Genomic DNA, 24533 nt, shown 5'->3' with positions numbered 1-24533 from the left:
AAAAACCTTGTCCTTCACAATAAGTTCAACTTCAAGTCAACAATACTCTCAGAATTTTGCCATATCATTGTCAAGGTCTAAAATCATGAGACGTTTTTTATAAATGTAAATACAGAGGGTTTACAACAAAGTATAAACCACTGGTTACACTCAAGAACAAGAAGCCTAAATAAGACTGCTAGAAAACATCTAAACAAAGTTCTGTGAAATATTCTTTGGACAGATGACACCAAAATCAACTTTTACCAGGCTGATGGACCTAGTCAAGTACAGAGAAGGAGAGAAACAGCTTATGATCCAAAATGTACCATATTATTTGTCAAACATGGTGGAGGCAGTGTTATGGCATTGGCATGTGTGGCTGGTAGTGCAATTGTGTCTCTAGTCTTTGTAGATCATGCGACTGCTGATAGAAGTACCACAATGAGGTGTTAAGTGTGCAGGGATGTAGTGTCTGTTTAGATAAAACAAAATTACCCAAAACTAATTAGACAGCACTTTGCAGTGCAAAGGAAAAATGACCTGAAACATACTGCAAACAGTACCCAAGAGTTTCTAAAGGCAACGAAACAGGATATTCTTCAGTGGCCAAGTTTGTCACCTGATCTAAGCTCAACAGAGCATGCTTGACCCACAGAGTGACCCAAAAACAAGCAGGACTGAAGATGGCAGTACTAAAGGTCTGCAGTGCATCTCAAGGGAAGAAACAGCATTTAGTAATGTCCATGCTCTCTAAACTGATTCACAAGTTGATTGATTGGTTTGGAATCCACTGTGATGGTGCATGGAGCCAAAATGGCAAAAAAAAAAAAGTGCCATTGCCCAAAACCATATGGAACTAACTGTATAGTGTTGCTTTTTTCCCTCCAACAAATCAGATTTTTCCCAGATGCAAATAATTTTATTAATTATCATCTGTTATTCAGGTAAAAATTTGATTGAGATTAAAGTCTTTTTTTCAAGTGAGGCCGGACCAATTCAGACACATCAGGAAAAGTTGGGCATTTTGTTAACTATAAAAATTTTACAGATGCAACTGTTTTCCCGATCAGTTTGATCTGCGTTTTGCTTTGCTAATTAACATGTTAGTGCTTAAATAATAAATGAAAAGTATGCAGTTTTACACATTTGCAGCTCTGCTTCAGTGAAATTAAGGTTTTAAGCCTTACCTTGGCTGGCTAGTGTCGAGCGTAGCATCCCACTTTTTGACCAGATTTTAATCTGCCCATCTTCTCCAGCTAATTAGAAAAACAACCAGAATAGGCTTTAAAGACATCTTGATTAGATTCTCATTTTGATTTAAAAAGAAAAAAGGCTGATTAGATGAGTAGTTGTCAGAGAACAGAGGAAATGAGTCCTAGTCATCTTTACCAGTGATAAGAGCAGTCCCGTCATAGTTCCATCTTCCAGCCAAAACAGCTCCTTTGTGCGCCTCAACACTCTTCTCAATGCGACCCATCTTTGAGGTTAAGTGGAACTTTCCTGCAACAAATTTACAAAAAAAACCCCACATAGATGGTCTAAAGCCATTCCACACACTAGGCCTGGGTGATGTAGGCGTTTTCAGTTGTTTATAACTCAAATACAGAACTGAGCGTTGTAATTCACTCAGTAAAGTTTCATAAATCTGTGGAATTCTAGTTACTGTGTAACGGAAAACAAGTTTTACTGGTCAAGACAAAATAGTAAAAATATATAAATAAATACGTATTTTAATCAAAACACACAATAACTACCAATCCATCTCCTAACACACAAATACAGACAAATTTATATTCTCTCCAATCAAGTAAATTACAAACTTCTGGTTTGAAGCAAATGAGGGAAACTAAAAAGGCTTCTGTCGGGTGAATTAGGGCAATTTTCTATGCGGTAGACACGAAAGGGTGATCAGCCATGGAGAGTTATTGAAGACGGTAGCCTACCATATACTTTGTGGCAGTGCATATTAAAAATTCTGAATGTTCTATGTAATTTCTGGTGACCTAAAACTGCAAATCAGCATGCTGCAGTGCTCTCTCATTTCTAAATTTGGACATCCCAACAAAAGTAGATGTAACTGATCTAGCAGGTAGTCAGTTTAACAGGCACGTACAGCTGAATGATTCTCTTAAAAGAAAAGCACACTAGAAAGCCACATTCTACATTGGAAATGCTTAATTGTTTGTTTGCCTGTTATCTGGAAAGCCTCATTTTCTGATTTCTTATATAAAAAATATGATATATATAAATAGTTTTAATAGGTATGAAATATTATACAAACTCCAATACCATGTGTGCTTGTAATTTAAAACGCTGAAACCGCTAAGCATCATACATTAAAAAAAAAAAAAAAATCACAAATAAACTTGTAAAGGGGAAAGAAGGCCAACTAATCAAAAAAGGTTAGGAAATCCCAAAGATGTAAAGTCTTCAAAACTAATAAAACCCAGGTGGACTGTTTTCTCTTCAAGTATATCATACAGTCTAATAGGAAATCCAACAAAGAATCCAGATTAAAAACTTTAATCTGGATTCTTTAAAAACTTTTGGTTAAAGTTTTGGTTTTGATTAAAAACTTTAATCTGGAGCAAAAGAAAGCTTTCAGTGCTTCAGTTAACATTGAAGTCAAAATAAATGAATAAAACTCTGTTTCTATTCCCATTGCAGGACCAATAACTTTTGCAATACTAATATTTTTAACCGTAACAAGACAAGAAGCAGAGGAAAGTTGCAAAATGGATCGTAACACTTTTCACTAGTCTCTGGTCTGCCAGAGAAAATTGCTGCTTCAGTTTGTGGGTGTGTTTATGCAACCCTACACTGCCATTAGTGTTGTGACCACACATTGCCTCGCCATAACAGTACATCCATATTCTGTGTGTTGTATCTAACACAGGCCAAAGAAGAGACATGTACGGCAGATTCACGTCACACAAATTGTGTCACCAAGGGGTCGGTATTAGAAACCTACAAAACAAAAAATGAGTTTTAGAGTTTTAGATTTATACTGAAAGCTTCATAAAAAGAAGAATTCAGATGGACTCTACTGGATCCTACAAGTATCAAATTGGTAGAGATTATTTCCCTTAAATATAAATAACAACTCTTGAATTGTGCCTATGTCTTCTAAAAAAAAAAAAAGCCAATTCTGTAACTTAATTAAATTTATTTATTTCATGAGAATGTCTTTAACTAATAAATGCATAGATATGACTAAAAACAGCCACTCCCACTGATTTTATGAGTGAACTCTGAAATAAACCCTTTAGCATTCTGGTCAAATTTTAGAGAATACAAAGACTTGCCATCAGTGCTGGTAAGGACAAAGATTTCAGCCTGGGCCTGTTTCTTCACACCAACAGTTTTGGGGAACCAGTGTAGGTCAGTAGGGTAAATTTCCTCTGGCAGTTTGACAATCAGACTGGTCTCACTGGTCAGCAGGTTCCACTTGAGAATCTGATGATCCTCACTGCACGAGTACAGCTCATCTGCTGTGGTCCAGCCAACGCAGCTCACAAGTTCTTTATGTGATCAGCTGTTAAGGAGTTATAGTAATGAACTGATTCTAAAACCCTTTTTTGTGGTAACCTCTGCAATAAACTGGGTTTCTGAAAAATGGACAGATGTTAGAGCAACACAGTGATGGGAAATATTACCACTGCCTCAAATAGCACCACTAATAATTATGATTAAAAGTTTTGGAACTGTGTCACAGAATTACATGTGTTCCATAACTACAAAAAGGATATGTTTGGATTCCTTTAGGAGCGACGTTTTCAGTCTCATGGTGGATGTTCGTTCTGTTGATCACTAAACGAACAGAAAAATGTCAGAGACAGTAACGTACCTGTTATGTTAAAGCTCTCTATATAACACTGTTGTCAAACCAACACAAAAAATAATAGTACAGAAGACCTGAAGCATGGGTGTATACAGCTTACCCGTAAACTATGTAAAGCAGCCGTTTGCATTCTCCGTTAGCTGTAACGATGAAACAAACAAGCGTCCGCTGTTGCTACGGTACCTGCTACTGTTGCTAACGGAAGTCCTCAGTTATCCCCTGAGTCTCGTCTGTGACTTGAATGCTAACGTTAACTTGTTCTCTTGTTTAAAATGGACATCGTTTTCTCGTTGCCGAGTGTGCTAAGCGAGTGTCAGCAAAGCGTGCGTGTAATTTACTCTACTATGAAGCGCTATTAGAATACGCAAAAGTCTTATCTATCACCAATCAGCAATTTATGCCCCAACGTATAAAACCTGCATTTGTGTAGCCATTTAATCTGGGTCAAAAACAGCTTGAAAAACAAATTATCGCGAGAGTTGCATCTCCACTTCCTTGACAACGGAAATTTCGAAATATTTCTAAGTTCAAAAACGACATCTGTTAAATAAATGTATTTATGCAAGTCGTTAGAAACGGGATCAACCAACACTAACAATTGATCTATCGAGCTATATTTCCTCACGTATAAACTATTGCTCGGGGCAGGTCCTTTATCGTACGACAGACAACGGTTTGAAGACGTAGGAACAACATTAGGCCTTTAATGAGAATAAACTTTAATAATATTACACTTTGCTGTAAAAGCATTGCATGGCTTTTATTCCTTTTCGTTTGTTCTTTATAGTCATGTGAATGCGGTTTGTTTGGAGTGAGGCGGAGTTGGCTTCGTCCCCTTTTTTGAATTTCGTCCCCCCCCCACCCTGCCCTTTGAACGTTCCATGGTGCCTTGCGTCAGTTTGTAACGAATTTGGTTCGACAGCGAGGTTTAGGCGCCATTTACAAGTTTGAGTTGTCAACTAAGGAGAGCGAGTCGGAGTGACACGGGAGTAAATTTTTGGGATTATATTTGCCAAACTTTGGATTGACGATTATTTTTTGCGTAATAGCGACTGTGGTCTGAAAGGAAGACTCTTGACAGATCGTGGTTATACTGTGGAAGGTACATGGAAGTATTTTAGCGGAAAGTAACGACTGGGTTCCGTCTACTTGCTGAAATGTATTACATTTGAAGAGGGACTTAACAGTAACTGCAAATTAAACTAAGGTTTGACGTTAGCTTCTGATTGAAAGCGAGCAGACCATTATCACACATACTAACAGAAATAATGAGACCTAATCACGTTTCGTCTTAACTTATATTAAGTGACACTCACTCCTAATAGTGACATTTCCGACTTTCCGTTTAAGTAATGCTCGCGTTGCAAATAGCTCATAACCGGCGGGCTCTAATGTATTTACTCGTTTAACTTTAATACTAGGGTTAACAACTCCTTTCATTTCAGATAACACGTTGACGTTGGATAGGATTTGCGTTACATTTATGCCGACACTGCATTTGACTTTATAGAGCCTAGCAACTCATACCTTTTATAGTTTAAGTTAGCTATTATGTTAGCTTTAGCGTCGCAGCGATATTTCATTTCATATAGTTAGCCAATCACTTAGCAGAAGTAGTAGTAGTACAGCTAACTTAACGGTAACGTTAGCAAGTAAAAACAGCGTGGCAGAGTTTGCGCTGCCATTGCCAAGTTACTTATTTGGCAAACGTGAGTGTAATTATAACGTTATGCTAACACGGGTAACGTTGCATTAGTTGTTTGAATGTGCGTACCAATTACCTAGCGAGTTAGGTTGGCTCGTCTACGCCTCCGCCCCAACAAAAACGTTGTGGGGATGAAAGTTAATATTAGTGTCGGTTTGAAACCTCGATCAATTTAGGACGTTGGGTCTTCACCACCAACTTCAGCCAAACTTCAGCCACATTAGCAGTGGCTGTGTAACGCAGGCTAGGCTAAGAGAGCTAAGGGGAAAAATAATTAGGCTATTTGCACATTAACAGTCGTTTTTCACTTGCTGTGACGTTAACCTTATTTTTGCTGCGTTATTTACCGCCTAGGTTCGCGAGGCAAAATAAGATGCGTGATATAGATGCCTACTAGAATTATTCTGTGAAAGGATGGGATTATTATTTTAATATAGATTATTTTAAAGACAAATGATGCTTAATTTTAAACTTAAAATAGATTATGTTTATGTGCAGTCATCGGATTGGTGCTATCTCATTTTAACGTTTTCAGCAGGAGTAACTCGTGTTATGCTGGACTCATTGTTGTAACAGCAATGTTAAGATATGCAAAATATACCGATTAACAGTTAGCTGGGCGTCAATAGGATCTGACTGTGGTAATGATTAGAGGCTGACAGGGAAGCTGCGTGTAACCGACTAAAAGTGGAGTTGAGAGATTGACAGGCACAAAAACCACTCATGGATATTCCCTTTTTACCAATGACCCCTTCAGATTTCAAGTCATGCCATCTAAAACTGCAAAGAGCTCAACTGCCTCCGTCAAGCCAAGAGGGAAAGGGTCGCAGTCTGACTCCGAAGACGAGCTAGATGTACCCCCTCAAGAAACCAACTCCAATGGCCAAGAGGAGGCACCGCCGAAAACTGGCAAGTAACAAAGGGTGTTTTGGTGTCTGTGAATCTAAATAAGTTGTTCAGTCAAAGCCTTTGCGTGTATTGCTGTATTGGTAGGGGCCAATTGGCACAGCTGTAAAGCTTTTTTTCTCTTCTTGCTTAAACAACACGGAGTTAGAATGGCTGATATATTTTTCACTAAAGTGCCAGTCATCAATAAAATGATTTTGGAGATGATTTTGATAACGCCGAGTGTACTTCTTCCTCGAATCTTCTCAGCAGACGAGGTAATTTATTTCGAAAAATGAGGTGCTTTGTGTAGTAGATCAGAGCGGTCTTTGACTTAATTCTCGTAAGCTTGATATTCACTGATTTGTATGCGAACCCTATAAGATGCACATAAGCAGTGGGTGATGTCTGTATTTTGTAGAATATGTTGAAATGCTTCACTGGGTGTCTGGCTGCGAGGTTTTAATTGACAAACATCGACATCTTAGCTTGTTTATGCTTATGTGAGCACAATAGATTTTGGACAGGTCGTTGTGGCTTTGTGTGATGGCAACATAATCGTTTCTGCGTTACACATTATTATCACAAAACACCAGTTTTCCTGTTTCTGTTTGAGCACAGACAGGCATGAGTGAAAATGTGACGCTGATGGCTGAGATTTCCACTTTAGTTATTTGTCATCGACAATGTGGCGCATCTGAGTACGTACAAACGCTTCTGGTGGAGAGCGTTTGGATTATAATGTGGGTTCGTTCATAAGCGGCCATGGTCTCTTTCTTTTTTGGGGTTGGCTCTTGTTTGCAGAACAAAGAAAAATAACGCCTGTCAACTTTTCTTTCTGGAGTCGTACTTTGACTGCTCTTGTAACTTGGTGCGTGTGTTTTGTTTGTTTTTGTTTTGTGTGTGTGTGTGCGCGAGTATGCTTCTCTCTACCCCTCCCCCACGTACAACTGTCCCCCCCCACCTGAAACGACTCGAACAGAAGAATAAAAGTTGTACTTTTTGTGTGCCACAGATTCGTCTCACGGGGAAGCTACCGAGACCGTTGATAATAGAAGTTTGGAGGAGATTGTCGGTAGCATCCCTCCACCTCCGCCCCCAGCAATGACCAATGAACCGGGCGCCCCTCGCCTGATGATAACACATTTAGTTAATCGAAACTTTAAATCATATGCAGGCGAGCAGATTCTGGGGCCTTTTCACAAGGTACGACCAAACATGGTTACACATGTAATCCCTGCCTGGGAAATCCTCTTCTGATGTGTCACAGATTTAACATCACTTGTTGTGTATCCCACTCTTAATTTATTTTTTTTCCTGTTTAATTTCATATGATATAAACCCATAGATTTTTGCCTCGTGTAGTAGAAAAGAGAACATGTCACAGAATAATTTATCCTGCTATATTTTAGCATCATTGCCTTAAATAAAATCAAAGTGGAAAAAGTCAGGCTCCTCCATTTTGATTTAGTGAGTCTATCTCACAAGAGGTAGTGATCTAGTGGGGTGCTAACTTCTCTTGAAAATTGTGAGTTTCTGTAAACTTTCTCTTCATACCTTTTTATGTTTCTTTGTTACTAAATAATTTATCTATGTTAAAAACAACTTTAACTACACTCACATGGAATATATTCAAATTTGCAGTCTTGCTGAAATAAAATGTTACTGTTTAACTCTACAGGATAGACTCTGTTTTTACATTATTAATTTTATTTATTTTTTTCTATTTTCTCTACCTTCTTCTTAGCGCTTTTCCTGCATCATTGGTCCAAATGGAAGTGGGAAGTCCAATGTGATAGACTCAATGCTCTTTGTGTTTGGATACAGAGCTCAAAAGATCAGATCGAAAAAGCTCTCAGTGCTGATTCACAGCTCTGATCAACACAAAGATGTGCAAAGCTGTACTGTGGAGGTGCACTTTCAAAAGATTATTGATAAGGTATATATGTGTATATATATATCTATCTATCTATCTCTGTCACACAGATGCATGTTGCACTCACTCTGAATTAATAAATGGGTAGCCCAAATGCAGAAAGATGAGAAGAAATATTTTCTGAAGGATAGTGGTGTTTGTTGAATTAAAAAAATATATTTTTTCCTGTTCTCTGTATAATATTGCTGCATAGTGATCACAACAGTGACTAAACGAAGACTCAAATCAGTCATGAAAGTTACAGCTAACACCCACACATGCCATAGTCAGTTCATATTGTGCTAGAGTTGATCCCTCTATTTTTAAATATTTTTTTTTAATTGCAGTTCAGTAATTAGCCTCTACTCATTTAACTGTACTGTGAAAAGTAAAAAAAAGTGGCTTTTGTATTGAGAGAGAACTTCAGTTGGGTGGATAAGATGACAGATTACACTGAAAATCGACTGAACTGTAGTTCAAAGAATTAAACACGTTTCTATATTTGATCTGCCACAGGGGGTGTGAGAAAGTGTTTTGCCTTGTGTACTCATAAATGTGTCTGAGGCTTTCTCTTTGCTTCATTAGCTCCAAGTAAATTCAAATCAAGTTGTTAAACTGATGGTCAAATTCTGTGTGCTATATCAGCTTTAAACTATTATCTAAAACAAAAACAAAAAATCAGAAGCAGTATAAACAACTTAAAGTTTTAGACTTTCTTCTAAAAGTACTTAATTTTCTGTTTTATGCTGTATTTTCACTGTCATTATTTTATCTAATAAACTGTTTTAATTCTCTTCATATGTTGCACTCTATACACTCCAGTATGTATAGGGTGTATTTGCATGTTACTCTGGCCAGCTTTATATACTTTTTAAAGAAGCCTTTTTTTTCTTATTTTGTTTTTAATGTAGTGTGCTTTTTGCCCTAGCCATCCTAATGTATTTGTTAGTGTTATAAATGTTATAAATATTGCAATTTGCTGTGTGGAGCTGTTTGAATTTCTTCTTAACTGCTCTCTTCTAAGCTGCTCTCTGTCCTCTGCCCCTCCCCCATCAGCAAGGAGATGACTACGAAGTCATCCCCAACAGCAAGTTCTATGTTTCCAGGACTGCCAACAAAGACAATTCCTCAGCCTACCATATCAATGGCAAGAAAGCCACATTCAAAGAAGTGGGTGCCTTACTGCGAAGCCATGGTATTGACCTAGACCACAACAGATTTCTGATCTTACAGGTAATTTTTTTTTTATGCAATTTCCTCTTCCAGTTCTAGCTTTGCTTTTTGTTTTTTGTTTTAGTTTAGTTTTTTCCCCTGCTGTGACCATCCCATTTTGTAAGATTTCCTGCTCTCTGTTCTACCCATGTCTTAGTCCACTTTGAGTCAAAGTGTTTCATATAACTTAAACCATGACTGTCTTTGGGAATAACCTGTTGCACTGGATTTGGAAAATAGATGTGCCCTCTGCCAGCCCTTAGACTACTATAGCAGCGCATCATGGTTTGAAACAATGTGGAAAAGGTGCGAACCATAATTTGCTGCTTTAGGATTTTAAGGAAAAGATACAGTTTTATCCACACTTGGACCGGCATGTGAGTGGCTGTAGTTGGATAAGTCACTAAGATTTTCTTGTGGGGGGAATCTTTGAGGCTGACCCACCAGTGGGGACAGGTTAGCCCCCGCCCTCCCTTTCCCATGTACCTGCCACGCTTTAGCAGCACGTAAATATTGGCGTGTGAGAATAGACCCCAACCCCAATATTAGCAGTGCTGCTTCAGTGTGGCTGGATCAAACACCCTTCATTACCATGGCTTTATTATTGGTTCAACATGTTGTTTGTTTAGTTTTTTATGTATTTATTTCAATTTACCTCAACTGTGAATGGAATGCAGTCCTGAATATTTTTTTATTATTTTATTTGCATAATTTTACGTTTTTATTTGTATTTTATTTAACTCTGTGTTGCTCTGACTTTTAAATCATTTCACTTGTTATACTTCTACTTCTCTTCTTATTATTATTACCTGTTGTTACTGATGAACTCAGAGACATGTAGGATTACAACTGAGTAAAGCAGAATAGCTGATAAAAAAAAAAAAAATTGTTTTCCCAGTTTTATTTATCCATTAAGTTTTTTTTTTTTAATGGGGTAGTTTCAGGTGAACACTTAAACCTGCTCTGCTCGACATTTTTGTATTTATGTGTGCATGTCCATTTCTACACTCCTTGGATGTCTCTTGTCAGTGATATGGCTGCATGACTATGGGAAGAGGCTTGAGTTTGTTTTCCAAGGTCACTTTTCCAGGCCTCTGGCAAAGGGAAAGCTGTCTATTTTGTGCACTGGTCAGAGCAGAGGATGACGTGGGATTTCCCCCTCCTTCCTCTAACTGGCTTCTCCTTTCTTTCATACCTAAAAAGTAATATATGAGCTGCTTTTCCCCCCCTAGACATAAATAAAAACCCAATTTGAGACTTAGTTGTTTTTTTTTTACTACAACTAGATCTAATTTTTGTTTGACTTGAAATTTCTTACCTGGCAATATTTTTCTAGCCAGCCTATTTAAAATAAATAAATAAAAATGAACACATGTTCTGACAAATATAATACTGTAGAGTCGTCCCTAACTTTGGGCCAAGTAGTACATGTACAGTAATATGAAAATGTAACTGTGGTGTAGTTACCAGAAGTCAGAATTTGCATGTTTAGACCAGCATTTGTTTTTCAACCACCTTAAATTTGGATATGATAAATTTAGCATCTTTTAATGTGCGGTGATTGCTGTGAGGCAATGTTTTTATTTTAGCACGAGTATTTCTGAAGCGTGTTAAGCATGTGATTACAGAAATTAATCATTTAACAGATTTCATCTGTTTTTATTTTAGTTATTTATTTATTTTTAGTCAGTTGTTAAGTAGTTGAATTTTAATTGCACTCTTTGTTTTCAGCTTCTTTGAGTAGAAGTAGTAAAAAAAAAAAAATACTCCTGATTTGTAACTTAAAAAATTATTATTATTATTTTGCACAGGATTTGTATGTGTGTGTGTGTGTGTGTGTGTGTGTGTGTGTGTGGCAAACTAGTGTTAAGTCAAGTTTAGAGCCATAAGTTCAGCTGGCTACACTCTAATGGTTAAACATGTGGATAATTTAAAGAAAAAATAATAATAATATTATTTTTAAAATTATTATTACCCATTTCATTTTGGCTTTCTGTGAATGGGTGCAAGCAGTATTTTTGCCAATGTGCTATTGTGGACTTTGCCTAGGGTGAGGTGGAGCAGATTGCCATGATGAAGCCTAAAGGTCAGACAGAGCATGATGAGGGCATGCTGGAGTACCTGGAGGACATTATTGGCTCCTGCCGTCTCAAGGAACCCATCCAAACTCTGGCTCGCCGCATTGAGCTACTCAATGAGCAGAGGGGAGAGAAGGTGACAACTCAAATACTGTCTGCTCACACAGTTTAGCTAACCAACTTTCCTTCCTGTGTATGGACTACAATTGTTGAGCATCTATTCAGTAGTCTCATGAGGCTTTCTTATGTGTGTGTATATGTTTTGGGGTACTTTCAGTACACATGCCTGAGATGAAAATGATGCACTGACAGGAAACTATGAAGCATACAGTAGATTTAATAATTGGGTTTTATTGAAAATTATTTTCTGTTGATTGTACTGTGTTACCATGTTGACAAGCTTTTTTTCTTATTTTTTCCTTAAAGTTATTATTTGAATAATTTTTTTATACTATGCAAGTAACTAAGTTTTATCACCAGACATAAAATACTGCTATATTTTGTTTACCCAAGCTAAACAGAGTAAAGATGGTGGAAAAAGAGAAGAATGCTTTGGAGGGAGAAAAGAACAAAGCTGTGGAGTTCCTCACCCTGGAAAATGACATCTTCAAACACAAGTGTCAGCTCTGTCAGTATTACACGTGAGTACACCAGTACCACCTCTGTTTTGTACATGGAAAAATTTCATCAATAAAAATAAAAATGCAGACCCAGCAGTTGTACAGAAAAGACTTCTCCATTTCAAATACTCAAAAGAACAGCTGGGCATGTTTCTCTGCTGTCAAACATCAGTCTTTTGCTTTCCATGTAAATGATAAAGTTTTATCAGACTTTTTTTTTTCCCCTCTTTTTTTCCCTTCTCCCTCTCTCTGATTTCTCTTTGTCATTAGTCATGATCTGCAGAAACGTGTGGTTGATAAAGAGCAGGAAAAGCAAAAGATCTCGGAGGACACAAAGGAGCTCACTGAGAAAAATGCCAAGTTATCAGAAGAGATGGAGAAAATGAACCAAGAACTCAAAAATGTGGAAAAGTGAGGCATTTGCATTTCTTCTCCTTCTGTTAACCAATGTAACTTTTACCACATTACTCAGTTTTTTTTATGACTTAGTAACATTTTGTATTTGTTTGTTTTATTAATTTTATTATTTATTTATTTTTCTTGGTTGCTTAAGCATCTCTTATCTGGAAGGTGTATCAAGTGTAACAAACATGGGTCTAATTTATTTACACACAAAAAATGTTTACACAAAGAAGCGTATGTGCTTGAAATTTATATATGCAATAATTATCATAATTTTCGTGGTGGTGACCATAGATAATTTTTAAACTGACAAATCATCTCTAAAATAAATAATGTGCAGGAACTGAAAACTGGAAGAACATTAATGATAAGTATACTGTATTATATATATATACATGTGCTTAATGTATATATTTTGTAGATTTTTTTTTTCAGATTTTCACAGTTTATATAATATTTCAGTAGATGGACTTGAATGTACCCAGTAAAAATGCTATTCCTCCACCAGGAAACAAAATAAGCTCAACAAGTACATTGAAACCCAGAAGGAGAAGTTCACCCAGCTGGATTTGCAGGATGTTGAAGTGCGTGAGAAGATTAAACACTCAAAGAGCAAGAACAAGAAACTGCAGAAGCAGCTGGAGAAGGACAAAGAAAAGGTGTGTTGGACTTTAAATTGCAGACAACTTTTACACAATTGTTTCAGAGTAATTAGAGCCACTCTGATAATCACAGTGGGCATTCACATGTGATTCAGAGGTACAGACACACAATCTGTCAGTATGGTGTAGTTTTGTCCCTTTTTTATTTAATGGATATTTAGTATACAAATCCATCTGCAAATACAAGGTTACACAAAGTAACCAGTGGCATGGTTACCCTATTAGTTACTGTATTTAATTTGTATGAAGGCCAAGACAGAAACGTGGGCACTGAAAATACGTTTTCTTTTGCTTGTCAATAAACACCATGGCTACTGTTTTGAAGCAGAGAGAGGAAAAAATGTTTGTAACCCTTTTACAGCAACTTACTTAAAATAAATATATGACAGAAACTACATTTGAGCATTTTTGTTCAGTGTTTCATTTACTAAAATCATTTGTAGGCTGAGAAGTTTTCCACCGAGTACACACAGCTTCATGTTTTACAGTTGTCAGCAGTGTTGTTTTAAACTTGGGCTTACAGAGTGATTACCAATCATACTAAACGCAAAATATAAAACTAACCTTAGTTTGTATATTTTAATATTTTTTTTTATTTTTATGTTGTTGTTTTTTTTCTGTCATCTTTTAAGGATGATACATATTTGTGTGAACAGAACAAAGTGAAGTCTGACTGCTGGCAGAGGATGTATGACAGCCATAGCAACACAAAGCAAAACTTTCTATATTGAAACTTAGTACACAAGTGTTTGAATGTTGCTGACACATTTTTAGTCTTAAGCACAAATGCCATATGATACTGAAAGATAATTTTGTATCCAAGTGTATAGGGGCTTTGCTTTAATTTTTTTTTATATATATATGTGTGTCTTCTTACTTAAGTCAAGTTTCTGTATTTTATAAATTAACTGACATTATTCACAGAAAAAAAATAAAGCCCTATATGAGTCCGGAAGGGCTATCTGTCTTAAAGTAGCCACTAGGGGGCTGTGAAGTAGCACAAGTTGATAGTGTGTGTGCTCTGTTTCACAGTTTGCGGTTGTCTTGTCTCTTAGACTCGCGTTTTTTTTGTTGCTTAAACACGATCTTAAGAGTTTTTTTAACAGTAACCAAGAGTTGTCTCATGACTGTCAGAATATTCTCATTTCCCTCTGCTCTAAAAGCCAATCTGCTCCACCTACAATGGCTGTGCTCTGGAAACATCTTGGTCAGAGGGGGAGCTGGGCAGAGGCAGGCAGACCTCTGGGGAGCAGTGTTCTGCTGTATGGTAGTCAACTATGGCCTGGCTTGTGTAACGCTCCCAGCAGCTACATTCACATTTCACCCGCAGTTAACCCTACAAAACATAGACTATACACACACGCACCACTCCTTGGCTTGTTTCAGCCCTGCCAAGTGGCAGATTGTTGTGCCAGTCTTAACCAGAGCTTGCTCAGTCTTGAATATGTGTTTATAGTTGATTACAGTTGTGTGTTTTGGCCTGTGTCTGGATGCGTAGCACAGTTTCTTTGTAACTGTCGCTGTCAAAAAAACCCAAAACAACAAACTTACACCTCCTATCTCCCACACTCTTCTCTTGTTTTATCTTTTCTAATTTAGGAAGTAAACGGCTGTTTCTCGGTGGGTGGTAGAAGTGTGTACTACTGATGTTGTCAAGTTAACCCGGAGGGAGGGAATGTAGCAACTGTTGCTTAGATTTTGGAGTTGGACACATCTCATATGTTTTTGCACATTGTCCTGTCTGGCTCATCTTTCAGCTGGAGGAAGTGCGTGGTATACCAGCCAGCAGTGAAAAGGCCATCTCTGAGGCAACAGCTCGCAAAGAAGAACTGGAGCAGCAGAAGGTGAAAGAAGAAGAAAAACTTAAAGATGTGATGGAGAGTTTGAAGGAAGAGACCAGCGGCTTGCAGCAGGACAAAGAGGTATGTGTATACATCGTGGTTTTTGTTGTGTGCTCACTGAAACTTTGTTTTGTTTTTAAAACAAACAATCTTGTATAATCCAGAAAAAAGAAAAGGAGCTCATGGAGCTCAACAAGGCTGTAAACGAGACCCGTTCTCGTATGGACCTCGGTCAGTCGGAGCTTGACATCTACCTTAGCTGCCACAACACAGCTCTGACACAGCTCAACACAGCCAAGCAGACACGGCAGACGACCTCTGACACACTGCGGGAGCGCCGTGCCGCCATCAAAGACCTGGAGGTCAAAATACCTGAAAGAGAACGGGAGCTAAAGAAGGTAGAACCAAACATCAGCACTGTCAGTTAGATAACATTTTGTGGATAATTTGTGTTACAGCCATCATGTGTTTTGAGTTTCTGCCTTCTGTTTCTCTGCAGGATGAGGAAGAGTTAGAGCAGCTGATGAAGACTGATAATGAGACAAGGGAGGTGGTGAGGGAATTGAGGCAGAAAGTAGATGAAGCCAAGAGCTCCCTGTCCTCGAACCGCAGTCGTGGAAAAGTCCTGGATGCCCTCATGCAGCAGAAGAAAAGTGGCAGAATCCCCGGCATCTATGGACGATTGGTAAAGAACATACAAAAATTGCAGAACTCAACAACTTTCCTTCGCTTGTTTCTATTGATTGATGATTCTAAATATATTTATGCCTGTAGGGAGATCTGGGAGCCATAGATGAGAAGTATGATGTGGCCATTTCATCTAGCTGTGGTGCTCTAGACAACATTGTAGTTGATACCATTGACACGGCTCAGAAATGCGTCACATTCCTAAAAGAACAGAACATTGGGGTTGCTACCTTCATTGGTCTTGACAAGGTAAATATGAAAGATTTAAACAACTTCAGTCAGGAGAAATATAATTTTTTAAGTCTTAACGACTTTAGTTATATTTTCTGTGAAATATTGTGCCTCCAGATGGCCTCCATATCTTGCTGCTCCTTCTCATTCATCTTAACTTCCTTTGCACAGATGAAAGTATGGGAGAAGAGCATGGCTTCCATTCGCACCCCAGACGACAGCCCTCGTCTTTTTGACATGGTGCGAGTGAACAATGACAGTGTGCGACCAGCTTTCTACTTTGCCCTGAGGGACACGCTGGTGGCCCAAAACTTGGAGCAGGCCACGAGGATAGCCTACCAAAAAGACAAACGCTGGAGAGTGGTCACCCTGAAGGGAGAGATAATAGAGATGGCTGGTGGGTGATTTATCTTTTCTGTCTATCTTGCTCGCATTAAAAAATATATATACTTATGACCCTCTCAATCAGATCATTTGGTTAAAGTTTTTTAAAAAGCTTGAATAATTTTCCGATGTTTCACAGGAACCATGACTGGAGGAGGAAGAGTCATGAAGGGCAGAATGGGCTCTTCTATTGGCACTGAAGTCTCCCAGGTGGAGGTAAGTTGTTTAATACAACTTGTATTTTAATTGAACATAGCATACGCATACATGATCTTTGCCTCTGCAACCAAATGGTCACAGATACATCTGGACTAGGAGAGCAGATGGTGCCTAAGCTTTTCAGTACTAGTTGCACAAGTATCAATAATAATGGGCACCACAAAATGCAATGTGAGAATTCAATAAACATTTAAAAGTGTGTGAAACTCTCTCTTGGTTTCGAACTAACTGGTCATTAAAGTGAAACATTATCTTTGAGTCCATTTTTAGTCACCAGACTACTGTGTCTGTCGGACTGTCTGTTTAGTGTTTATTGCAAACCACAACTGCAAGACAGGAGCTTGGAGTTCTTAGTTATTCACTCTGAAAGGTCTCCTTTCAGAGTGAATAACTATTCCTTAATCCACATGAGTGATGTGAACTTTTAAAATAATAATTCTTGCCATGAGATTTTACTTTATACACATTTCCCAGGAGTGATGGATAGTAGAAAACATAATCACAGCTAGGCATTTGTGTATAGGACATGATGATTTTCATTTGTTTTCTGCAGCTTGACCGCATGGAGAGCAAGCTAAATGAGAAAGTGTCGAAGCTGCAGGGATGCCAAGAGAGAAAGCTGCAGCTAGAAGAGAACATCCAGCGCCTGCGGCCACAGCTCCGGGACATGAAGAACACCTTGGAAAAATACACCAACAGCATGACTGTACATGATTTTCATTCATTCTGCTTCTCTCACACTCATTTGGCTGTGTTTTTGATGTAATTAATAACCCCTGCTATTAGTAAGCCGTCAAATAGGACAGTTTTGACTGATTAAAACATTTTTTTGTATTTGCAAATCTGAATTATTTCTTTTTCCTTGCTTCTTTCAGAGTTTAGCTGACCAAGAGACTCACTTGAAACTTCAGATCAAGGAACTTGAAGCCAATGTGCTGGCAGCTGCCCCAGACAAGGCCAAACAGAAACAGATGGAGAAGAGCCTGGAGGCCTTCAAACATGGTAATGTCCTGTAAACACTAAAGAGAAATACTGTTGTTAATCATTTAAATATGGTAATGTTCACTCTCTTGAGATGTTTAAAAAATATATATATAATCACTTGGTAGTGTAATTTTGTTTTAAAAGAATCTTGTCACATTATTGCTCTTAATAACCAGATTAGCCTTTGTGTATACATGAATTTAATTCTTGAATCCTTCTAAATCTATCAATACAAATATCTTTGTCTTGTTTTTTTCTCCTATATGCTGTTCCTGTTTGTTCAATCAGACTACGAGGCAGCATCCAGTAAGGCTGGGAAGGTGGAAAATGAGGTGAAAAGGCTCCACAATCTGATTGTAGACATCAACAGCCACAAGCTTAAAGCTCAGCAGGATAAGCTTGACAAGATTAACAAGGAGCTAGATGAGTGTTCCTCTACCATAACCAAAGCCCAAGTGGCCATAAAGACAGCTGGCCGGTGAGGAAATGATGCTTGTTTAAACTCATTTACATGTGCATCCACTGATCGTAGACGAGTGGCTACTGGTGAAATCACTGTGAAGCCTGTTATTTATAATTCTGACATGTGTATGAGTCTCTGCTCGTACATAACAGGTTAAATACCTAACTTATACAAAGAACATAAAAGTACAGTAAAATGTACCTGGTGTCATGCCCCTCAGTAATATTACAATATGCAGGAATATTCTGAATTATCCATGCAGCCGGACAGATGGTTGATTCCTTGAAAGGTCATTCAGTACCTCCCACCCGAGCCCCTCAAAATCAGGTGGTTGTTTTTTTACAGGAACATTATTATAATAAATAGTGTTAGGAGTGTGCAGAATACACAGGAATGGGTTGAAATTTTGGCACTTTTTGAGCCTCTATGACTTCATAAGTACCACAGATGGCCACATGACATTTTGAGGGCTGAAGGCTGCCACCAAAATTTTACCAAAATGCTTGCTGATGGACTATGAAAGTTACAGGGCATAACTTTCATAGTATAAAAGTGTTTTTGTTTTGTTTTTTTGCATGGCTTCATGGAAGTTTTTGTATTGAATCAGCTGCTTCTGAGAGACTGGGAATTTATTTATTTATTTTTTTTTCTCCAGAAGTAGTTTATTTTGTAATGAAAGAGCAGGTATCTCTCCCTTTTATCTAAAGAGGGGACACCCTATACTGTTTGTTTTTCCTTTGTTCTTTTTTTTGTTTTACGAATATTCAATACTAATATCACATGTAAGTAGCATTGGGTTTCTGTCACTAAATTCCTGTCTCCTGTTGTTGTCATTGGTTTCTTTGAATTAATCAGTGTTGTGGCAGTGGTGAGTGTGTTGGATGTCTAGTCTTTGGTGTCTGTGGCTGGAACATTAAGATTGATCATGTAGGCAGGACAGCCTGGCAGTGCGCTGTAGCAAAAACACACACTTGGTCTTTGTGTGATGTGGTTTGTCTGGCATGACAAGCTGTTGAGTCGATTACGAACAAAGTGGGAGCTTATGAACTGACACACGGAAGCAGGTCTGAAAGCCAAAAACATTTACTTAGACAAATGAACCTACCACCACAGTTACACACGTTGTGTATGAAAGAGATTTTAATCTTTTAGAAGCCGTTGTGACTGCAGTTTAAGTGAATCTGTGTTTGGGTAGCACTGTATCTAACCATAGTAGATTTTATTCTAAGATCCGAGCCAAGTTTCTAACCTTGAAGTTCACTCTGTAATATGCAAAGTATGAGATTTGACTGTACACACGCGCCATATTAATGTGATTGACGGCCTCAGAGTGCAGCAGTGCAGGGATTACTGTTGTTTTAACAAGTAGTATTTATGAGTCGTGTCAAATCACTTTTTTGTTCTTTTTTCCTCTTTTTTTTTTTTTGTACCCTCACGGCACAAAAAGAATAGTCAGGTAGGACACTTGGGATATACATTTGCCTTTTAAAACGAGTTGCAAGTGTTTTGTCTGACAGTAGTTCATTACCAGACAATAACTATAATACACAATTATTTTTTATTATTAGGTTTTTTTAAATACTGTTGACGACAAACTGATAAGGAGGGAGATAATGTGGATAAAATGTTAAGTTACTTTGGTTGTGTCAGTTTGTGTACTTAGTGGGAGTTTTTTTTGTGCTTCAGGATTTATTTGATTTGTTTGATATTTATTTGCACATACGTACAGTTGTGTTTCAGGCTTTGAATTGCTTCCAGAATGGCGCTGACCGTTACTTCAGTTGTCTTAACGCATCCTGTGTAGACGGATGAAGCTGCTGCTCTAACATATTGATCAATTTACAGCTGGCCTCCTGTGCAGGCAGGGTGATTACAGTCATTCTGTAATGTTTTTGATCCACTACTGATCATCAGCAGTAATCTTTCTAATATCATGTGTCTGTCACCAACTCTGACTGTTGCCGTTTCCTCTGTAGCAACCTGAAGAAGTTTGAGGAGAGTGTGGCTTGTGTGCAGCGTGAGCTGGAGGAGAATGAGAAGTCAATAGCTGAACTCACAGAACAGCTGAAGAAACTGGAAGACGAGGCTGGAGAGATCATGAAAGACTGTCAGGAGGCTGAGGTTGGAACTTTTCATCCACTTTGGTTGTTTTATTTTTCTTCACAGGGAAAAAAGAGAAAGATTTCTTTTATTTTTTTGCACTGATTTATTCTCAGAAGGATTTTACATTTTAGCAAGTTGTTTTAAAACATTGCTGTCCCACTTGCATTTTGTAAGAAAAAAAATGAACGTGTGAAGGACTGATGTTAGTTGTTTTTTCTGTTTCTTCCAGGCTGCGTTGCCAGATGTGCAGGAGCAGTATCAGGGGGTGCTGAAGGAGATAAAGGTGCTGCAGCAGCAGGAGCACGCTCTGCAGGAGGAGTCTCTAGGTGTCCGGCTCCGCATCGAGCAGATCGAGGCCACCATCACCGAACACAATAACAAAATCAAACACTGGCAGAAAGAGGTGGGAGAGGAAAGGTGTTGCTGTGAATTGATGTACTACTATAGTTTTATTCTTGTAACAATAACATTAGTGAAGATTTACTCAGCAAACTTAAAGCAAGGGACAAAAATAGTCCAGTGATAACAGACACACTTTGTTTTATATTGATACTTTTTTCATTTTCTAATTGTGAATGCTTTAATCATATCTGAGTCCCTTTGATTTGTATCTCTGTTTGCTCTACAGGACGATGGTGTAAAATAGTAAAAACTATTGTTTCTATTCCACAGGCCTCCAAGCTGTCCCTTCATACCATTGAGGACAAGCCAGCAGAGGAACTCCCTGTGCTCACTCCGGCTGAACTCGATGAAATCTCAGATCCCAACATCATTATCAACAAGATGATCACATTAGAGACCCAGTGTGCTCAGATGAAGCCCAACCTCGGGGCCATCGCAGAGTACAAGAAGAAGGTATGCACAGACGCGACAGGCAGCCTGCTACCTAACAACTCGCCGTTGCTGAAACTCAGTGACTGTTGTTAATACTAGAGATGGCACGATACCACTTTTTTATGTCCGATACCGATATCTGCCGATACCGATATGAATCCGATATAGTGTTTTCAATCAATAAAACGTTTTTTTTTTTTTACTATCTTGCTGCATTTTGTATATGTTTATACTCAAGTTTAAATAAATAACAACACTAAAGCTATTCTGTTATACCTGTGTGTAAAAAAAAAAAAAAAAAAAAAAAAAAAAAAAAAAAAAAAAAAAAAAAATACACTGCGCCCAAAATATTTCATAGTTCAGCAAAACTGATCAATCTAATAAACTTAAACCTGCTCCATCCTCCCTATTCTGGTATTTTAAAGAGTAAGCAACCTAGCTAATAGGGTTGCAAACTCCCAGCAAAACAAAAATAGGGAACCACCCCCCACCATCCACCTCATGATGCTTAATCGATGTAATCAAATTTAATTTGATGCAGGGGGAAAATGCACAGAAATAAATTATTTTTCAAGAATAATTAAATAGATTCAACATCTTTCTTCAACAGAATTGCAGACTGCACAGATGGTACCTTCCCAAAGGAAAAAGTACTAGCTTACTAGGGTATATTAGACTTAACAGTTACTATATACAGTAATGGACTTTTATATATTTTACATCAGATTAAAACTTTGGGTGTAAGAGTCAGATAATTATTTATTAAAAGCTCGACATTTTAAATGAGAATAAGAAAGAAAAGTATGTCTTTGTGCCCCCTTTTCCCTGTTCATGCCCTATCGGCCCCCCTGGCTAAACTTTGCTAGATCCGCCCCTGCACAGTTACCAGCCGTCAGCTACGTAGATCCTGGTGTAGAAAGTAATAATAAATAAATTCTAACAACAGCTTATCAAGCTTAATAGTGCTGCTGTTTTGTGAGGTGCTTTTTGGATATTTAATGGATCGGATTACATTTTTTATTTCTTGCCGATATCTGATCCAGTAATTTGGGTCCGTATTGGACCGATACCGATATGTAATATCGGATCGGTCCATCTCTAGTTAATACTGCTGTTTTTATTTGATGTTTTTTCTGGATCTGTTGGCTCATCTAATGCTGGTTCAGCCAATGTGTGGAGCATGTTTAGTGGTACTCTCTTGGTCCATTTATAGCTTTATTTTAAACAGCTCTGTTTAGAATTTATCAAAACGGAAATGAGCTCACAGCCTAATTTTAATTTCAATCTGCCTGTGCGTGTGCGTGTTCGTGTTCTCAGGAGGAGCTTTACTTGCAGCGTGTCGCCCAGCTTGATGAGATCACTACAGAGAGGGACAAATTCAAACGTGGCTACGAGGACCTGCGCAAACAGCGCCTCAATGAGTTCATGACTGGATTCAACATGATCACAAACAAGCTGAAGGAAAACTACCAGATGCTTACACTGGGTGGTGATGCAGAGCTGGAGCTCGTGGACAGTTTGGACCCCTTCTCTGAGGGCATCATGTTCAGGTAAAGCACGAGTGACTGTAGGTGATCACTGCGAGGTTCATCAGTGCAGAGATTTCATCGCTTGCTTTTGAATCAATTCAGTTTTTTCATTAATGTCGAGGACATCTGATAGAAAAACCAAACCCTTGTTTACATCCCAACAATCCAAATAAACTAAAAACCAAACTAAAACCTGCCTGCTTTGAATTAAACAAATATTCAGGCCGACTTATTGTAAAAATCTAAATACTTTAACACAAAAAAAAAGCTCTCAGACCCTTTGAGAGATCTAGTTTGTCCTTCAGTTTGTCTTTCACATTAGAGGGATAAAAATAATTTCTTATTCTCCTTTATGGGAATGCTGTAATCTTTTTGGCATTTAAAAGTCTGAGATTCATTCATTTCATTATAATTATGTTCCTCAGATTTTGTAGAACTGGCTTTATTTTTCTTACGTCACTCTGACCTCTTCCTAAAATGTTCTGAACTTTCTGCCAAGCGCAGTGAAACTGTTCTTTTAGTGTCTGCGTCTGTTTTCTTCTATCATTAAAACTGATCCCGAATCTTCTTCTTAACATTTACGGGACTCTGATGAAGGATACTGTTGGTAAAACAAGTAACAGTACTGAACAACACACATCACTAATGCCCTGACCTGCACATGGTCAGGTGTAAGCATGTGATGTACTTTTACTCATGAAGTTTAAAATAGCACAGTTACAGCTGTGTTAAGCAGCGTTTGCTATCAGCTTCTTGTTTGCTGAAATGTGAGCTCGAGCACTGAGAGCAGGTTCAGGCTGTGCATGAAGGCAGATTAAAATATGGAGTGTGTTCAATTTCTGGAGATGATGAATTACACACAGCGTCTTTCTACGATCTCACACAGTCGAAACATGAGTATTTTTTGTTTTGTTTTTTTTGGGTGATGATGCATTTGCTTGACAAACAAACTTTTTTTTTTTTTAGTGTTCGTCCTCCCAAGAAAAGCTGGAAGAAGATCTTTAACCTGTCAGGAGGAGAAAAGACCCTCAGCTCCTTGGCTCTGGTGTTTGCGCTACACCACTATAAGCCCACACCACTCTATTTCATGGACGAGATTGATGCTGCTCTGGATTTCAAGAACGTCTCCATTGTGGCCTGTTACATTTACGTGAGTATGGAGCGGTTGATTCTGTTAATGCCTCAAACATTCACCCTTTTGAGAAGTAGTGCTACTTTAAAAAGCAGCAAGGTGGCGTAAAACTAAAGGAAATATATTTTTCTTTCAGGAGCAAACGAAGAACGCACAGTTCATCATCATTTCCCTGAGGAACAACATGTTCGAGATCGCTGATCGTCTCATTGGCATCTACAAAACTAACAACACCACCAAGAGTGTGGGAATCAACCCAAAGACCATCGTCTTTAAAGAGCACGACGCCATCACTGCCTAAACCCAAGAACCCTGTTTGCTCTACTTTACCTTTCACATCATGTAAATATTGTGTTCTTTATGATGAAATGCTGCTATTTTTTTTTTTTTAAAGAAAATTTTCTCATGTGCTGACAAATGTTTTGCATTTGTTACAGCAGCTGTCTGTGTGTAAAAACTGAGATGTACTATTAAAATTAAATCCTTTTTATATTAAATGTGTAGTTAAATGTCTTTACAGTGATACTGGAGTTTTGCTGGTTCAGCCGACGATGTAGGGAGTTTGAATACCTGAGCAAGCTTTTCCCTTTACAACTTAAACTGCAGATATATTTGACACTACTGGCTCACTTAATAATCGTTCTCATTGCAGCACAAAATGTTTCATCTCACCTTTGGAAAAACTGAACACGACAAGTATTTAAATTTATTTATAAATTTATTTTCAATACATGAGCTGAAGTTTATAAAAGTACAAACACTACAACAGGTGTGACTACGTTAGTTCAGTCTGATTTCAGCAGCATATAAAATCCTGGTTTGTA

General features: G+C 38.1%; 2 protein-coding genes across 6 annotated transcripts in view; one reads left to right on the top strand and one right to left on the bottom strand.

Moving 5' to 3' along the window:
- Positions 1–4345, bottom strand: part of ift80 (intraflagellar transport 80 homolog (Chlamydomonas)) — a 40692-nt gene extending 36347 nt beyond the window's left edge. The window contains exons 1-5 of one of the 4 annotated variants that reach the window (XM_085184868.1): positions 3924–4345; positions 3734–3792; positions 3288–3511; positions 1372–1482; positions 1170–1238 (exon numbers count right to left, since the gene is read on the bottom strand). In XM_085184868.1, the coding sequence (XP_085040994.1) occupies positions 1170–1238; positions 1372–1482; positions 3288–3511; positions 3734–3768 (439 nt within the window). In that variant the 5' untranslated portion in view covers positions 3769–3792; positions 3924–4345. Of the gene's footprint in view, positions 1–1169; positions 1239–1371; positions 2950–3287; positions 3512–3733; positions 3793–3923 lie in introns of those variants that run through there. The other 3 variants (XM_085184866.1, XM_085184865.1, XM_085184867.1) reach the window with 3 other exon arrangements.
- Positions 4346–4724: 379 nt separating this feature from the next.
- Positions 4725–24206, top strand: smc4 (structural maintenance of chromosomes 4). Of its 2 annotated transcripts, XM_085184860.1 has the most exons (24): positions 4725–4925; positions 6286–6437; positions 7429–7619; positions 8161–8352; positions 9385–9561; positions 11590–11754; positions 12132–12259; positions 12509–12649; positions 13149–13299; positions 15060–15224; positions 15308–15541; positions 15643–15828; positions 15918–16079; positions 16233–16458; positions 16585–16661; positions 17218–17370; positions 17540–17666; positions 17937–18126; positions 20088–20232; positions 20444–20617; positions 20887–21069; positions 22366–22598; positions 23544–23727; positions 23846–24206. In XM_085184860.1, the coding sequence occupies exons 2-24, from the start codon at positions 6296–6298 to the stop codon at positions 24008–24010; spliced, it is 3891 nt and encodes a 1296-aa protein (XP_085040986.1). In that variant the 5' UTR covers positions 4725–4925; positions 6286–6295; the 3' UTR covers positions 24011–24206. The 2 variants fall into 2 exon arrangements, with proteins under 2 accessions (XP_085040986.1, XP_085040988.1); XM_085184862.1 differs by lacking the exons at positions 4725–4925; positions 6286–6437 and adding an exon at positions 6466–6691.
- The last annotated feature ends 327 nt before the right edge of the window (positions 24207–24533 follow it).

Source organism: Neolamprologus multifasciatus, chromosome 14 (assembly GCF_963576455.1).
Source record: "Neolamprologus multifasciatus chromosome 14, fNeoMul1.2, whole genome shotgun sequence".
In the NCBI taxonomy this organism is placed as follows: Eukaryota; Metazoa; Chordata; class Actinopteri; order Cichliformes; family Cichlidae; genus Neolamprologus; species Neolamprologus multifasciatus.
This window is presented reverse-complemented; position numbering and strand designations above follow the sequence as displayed.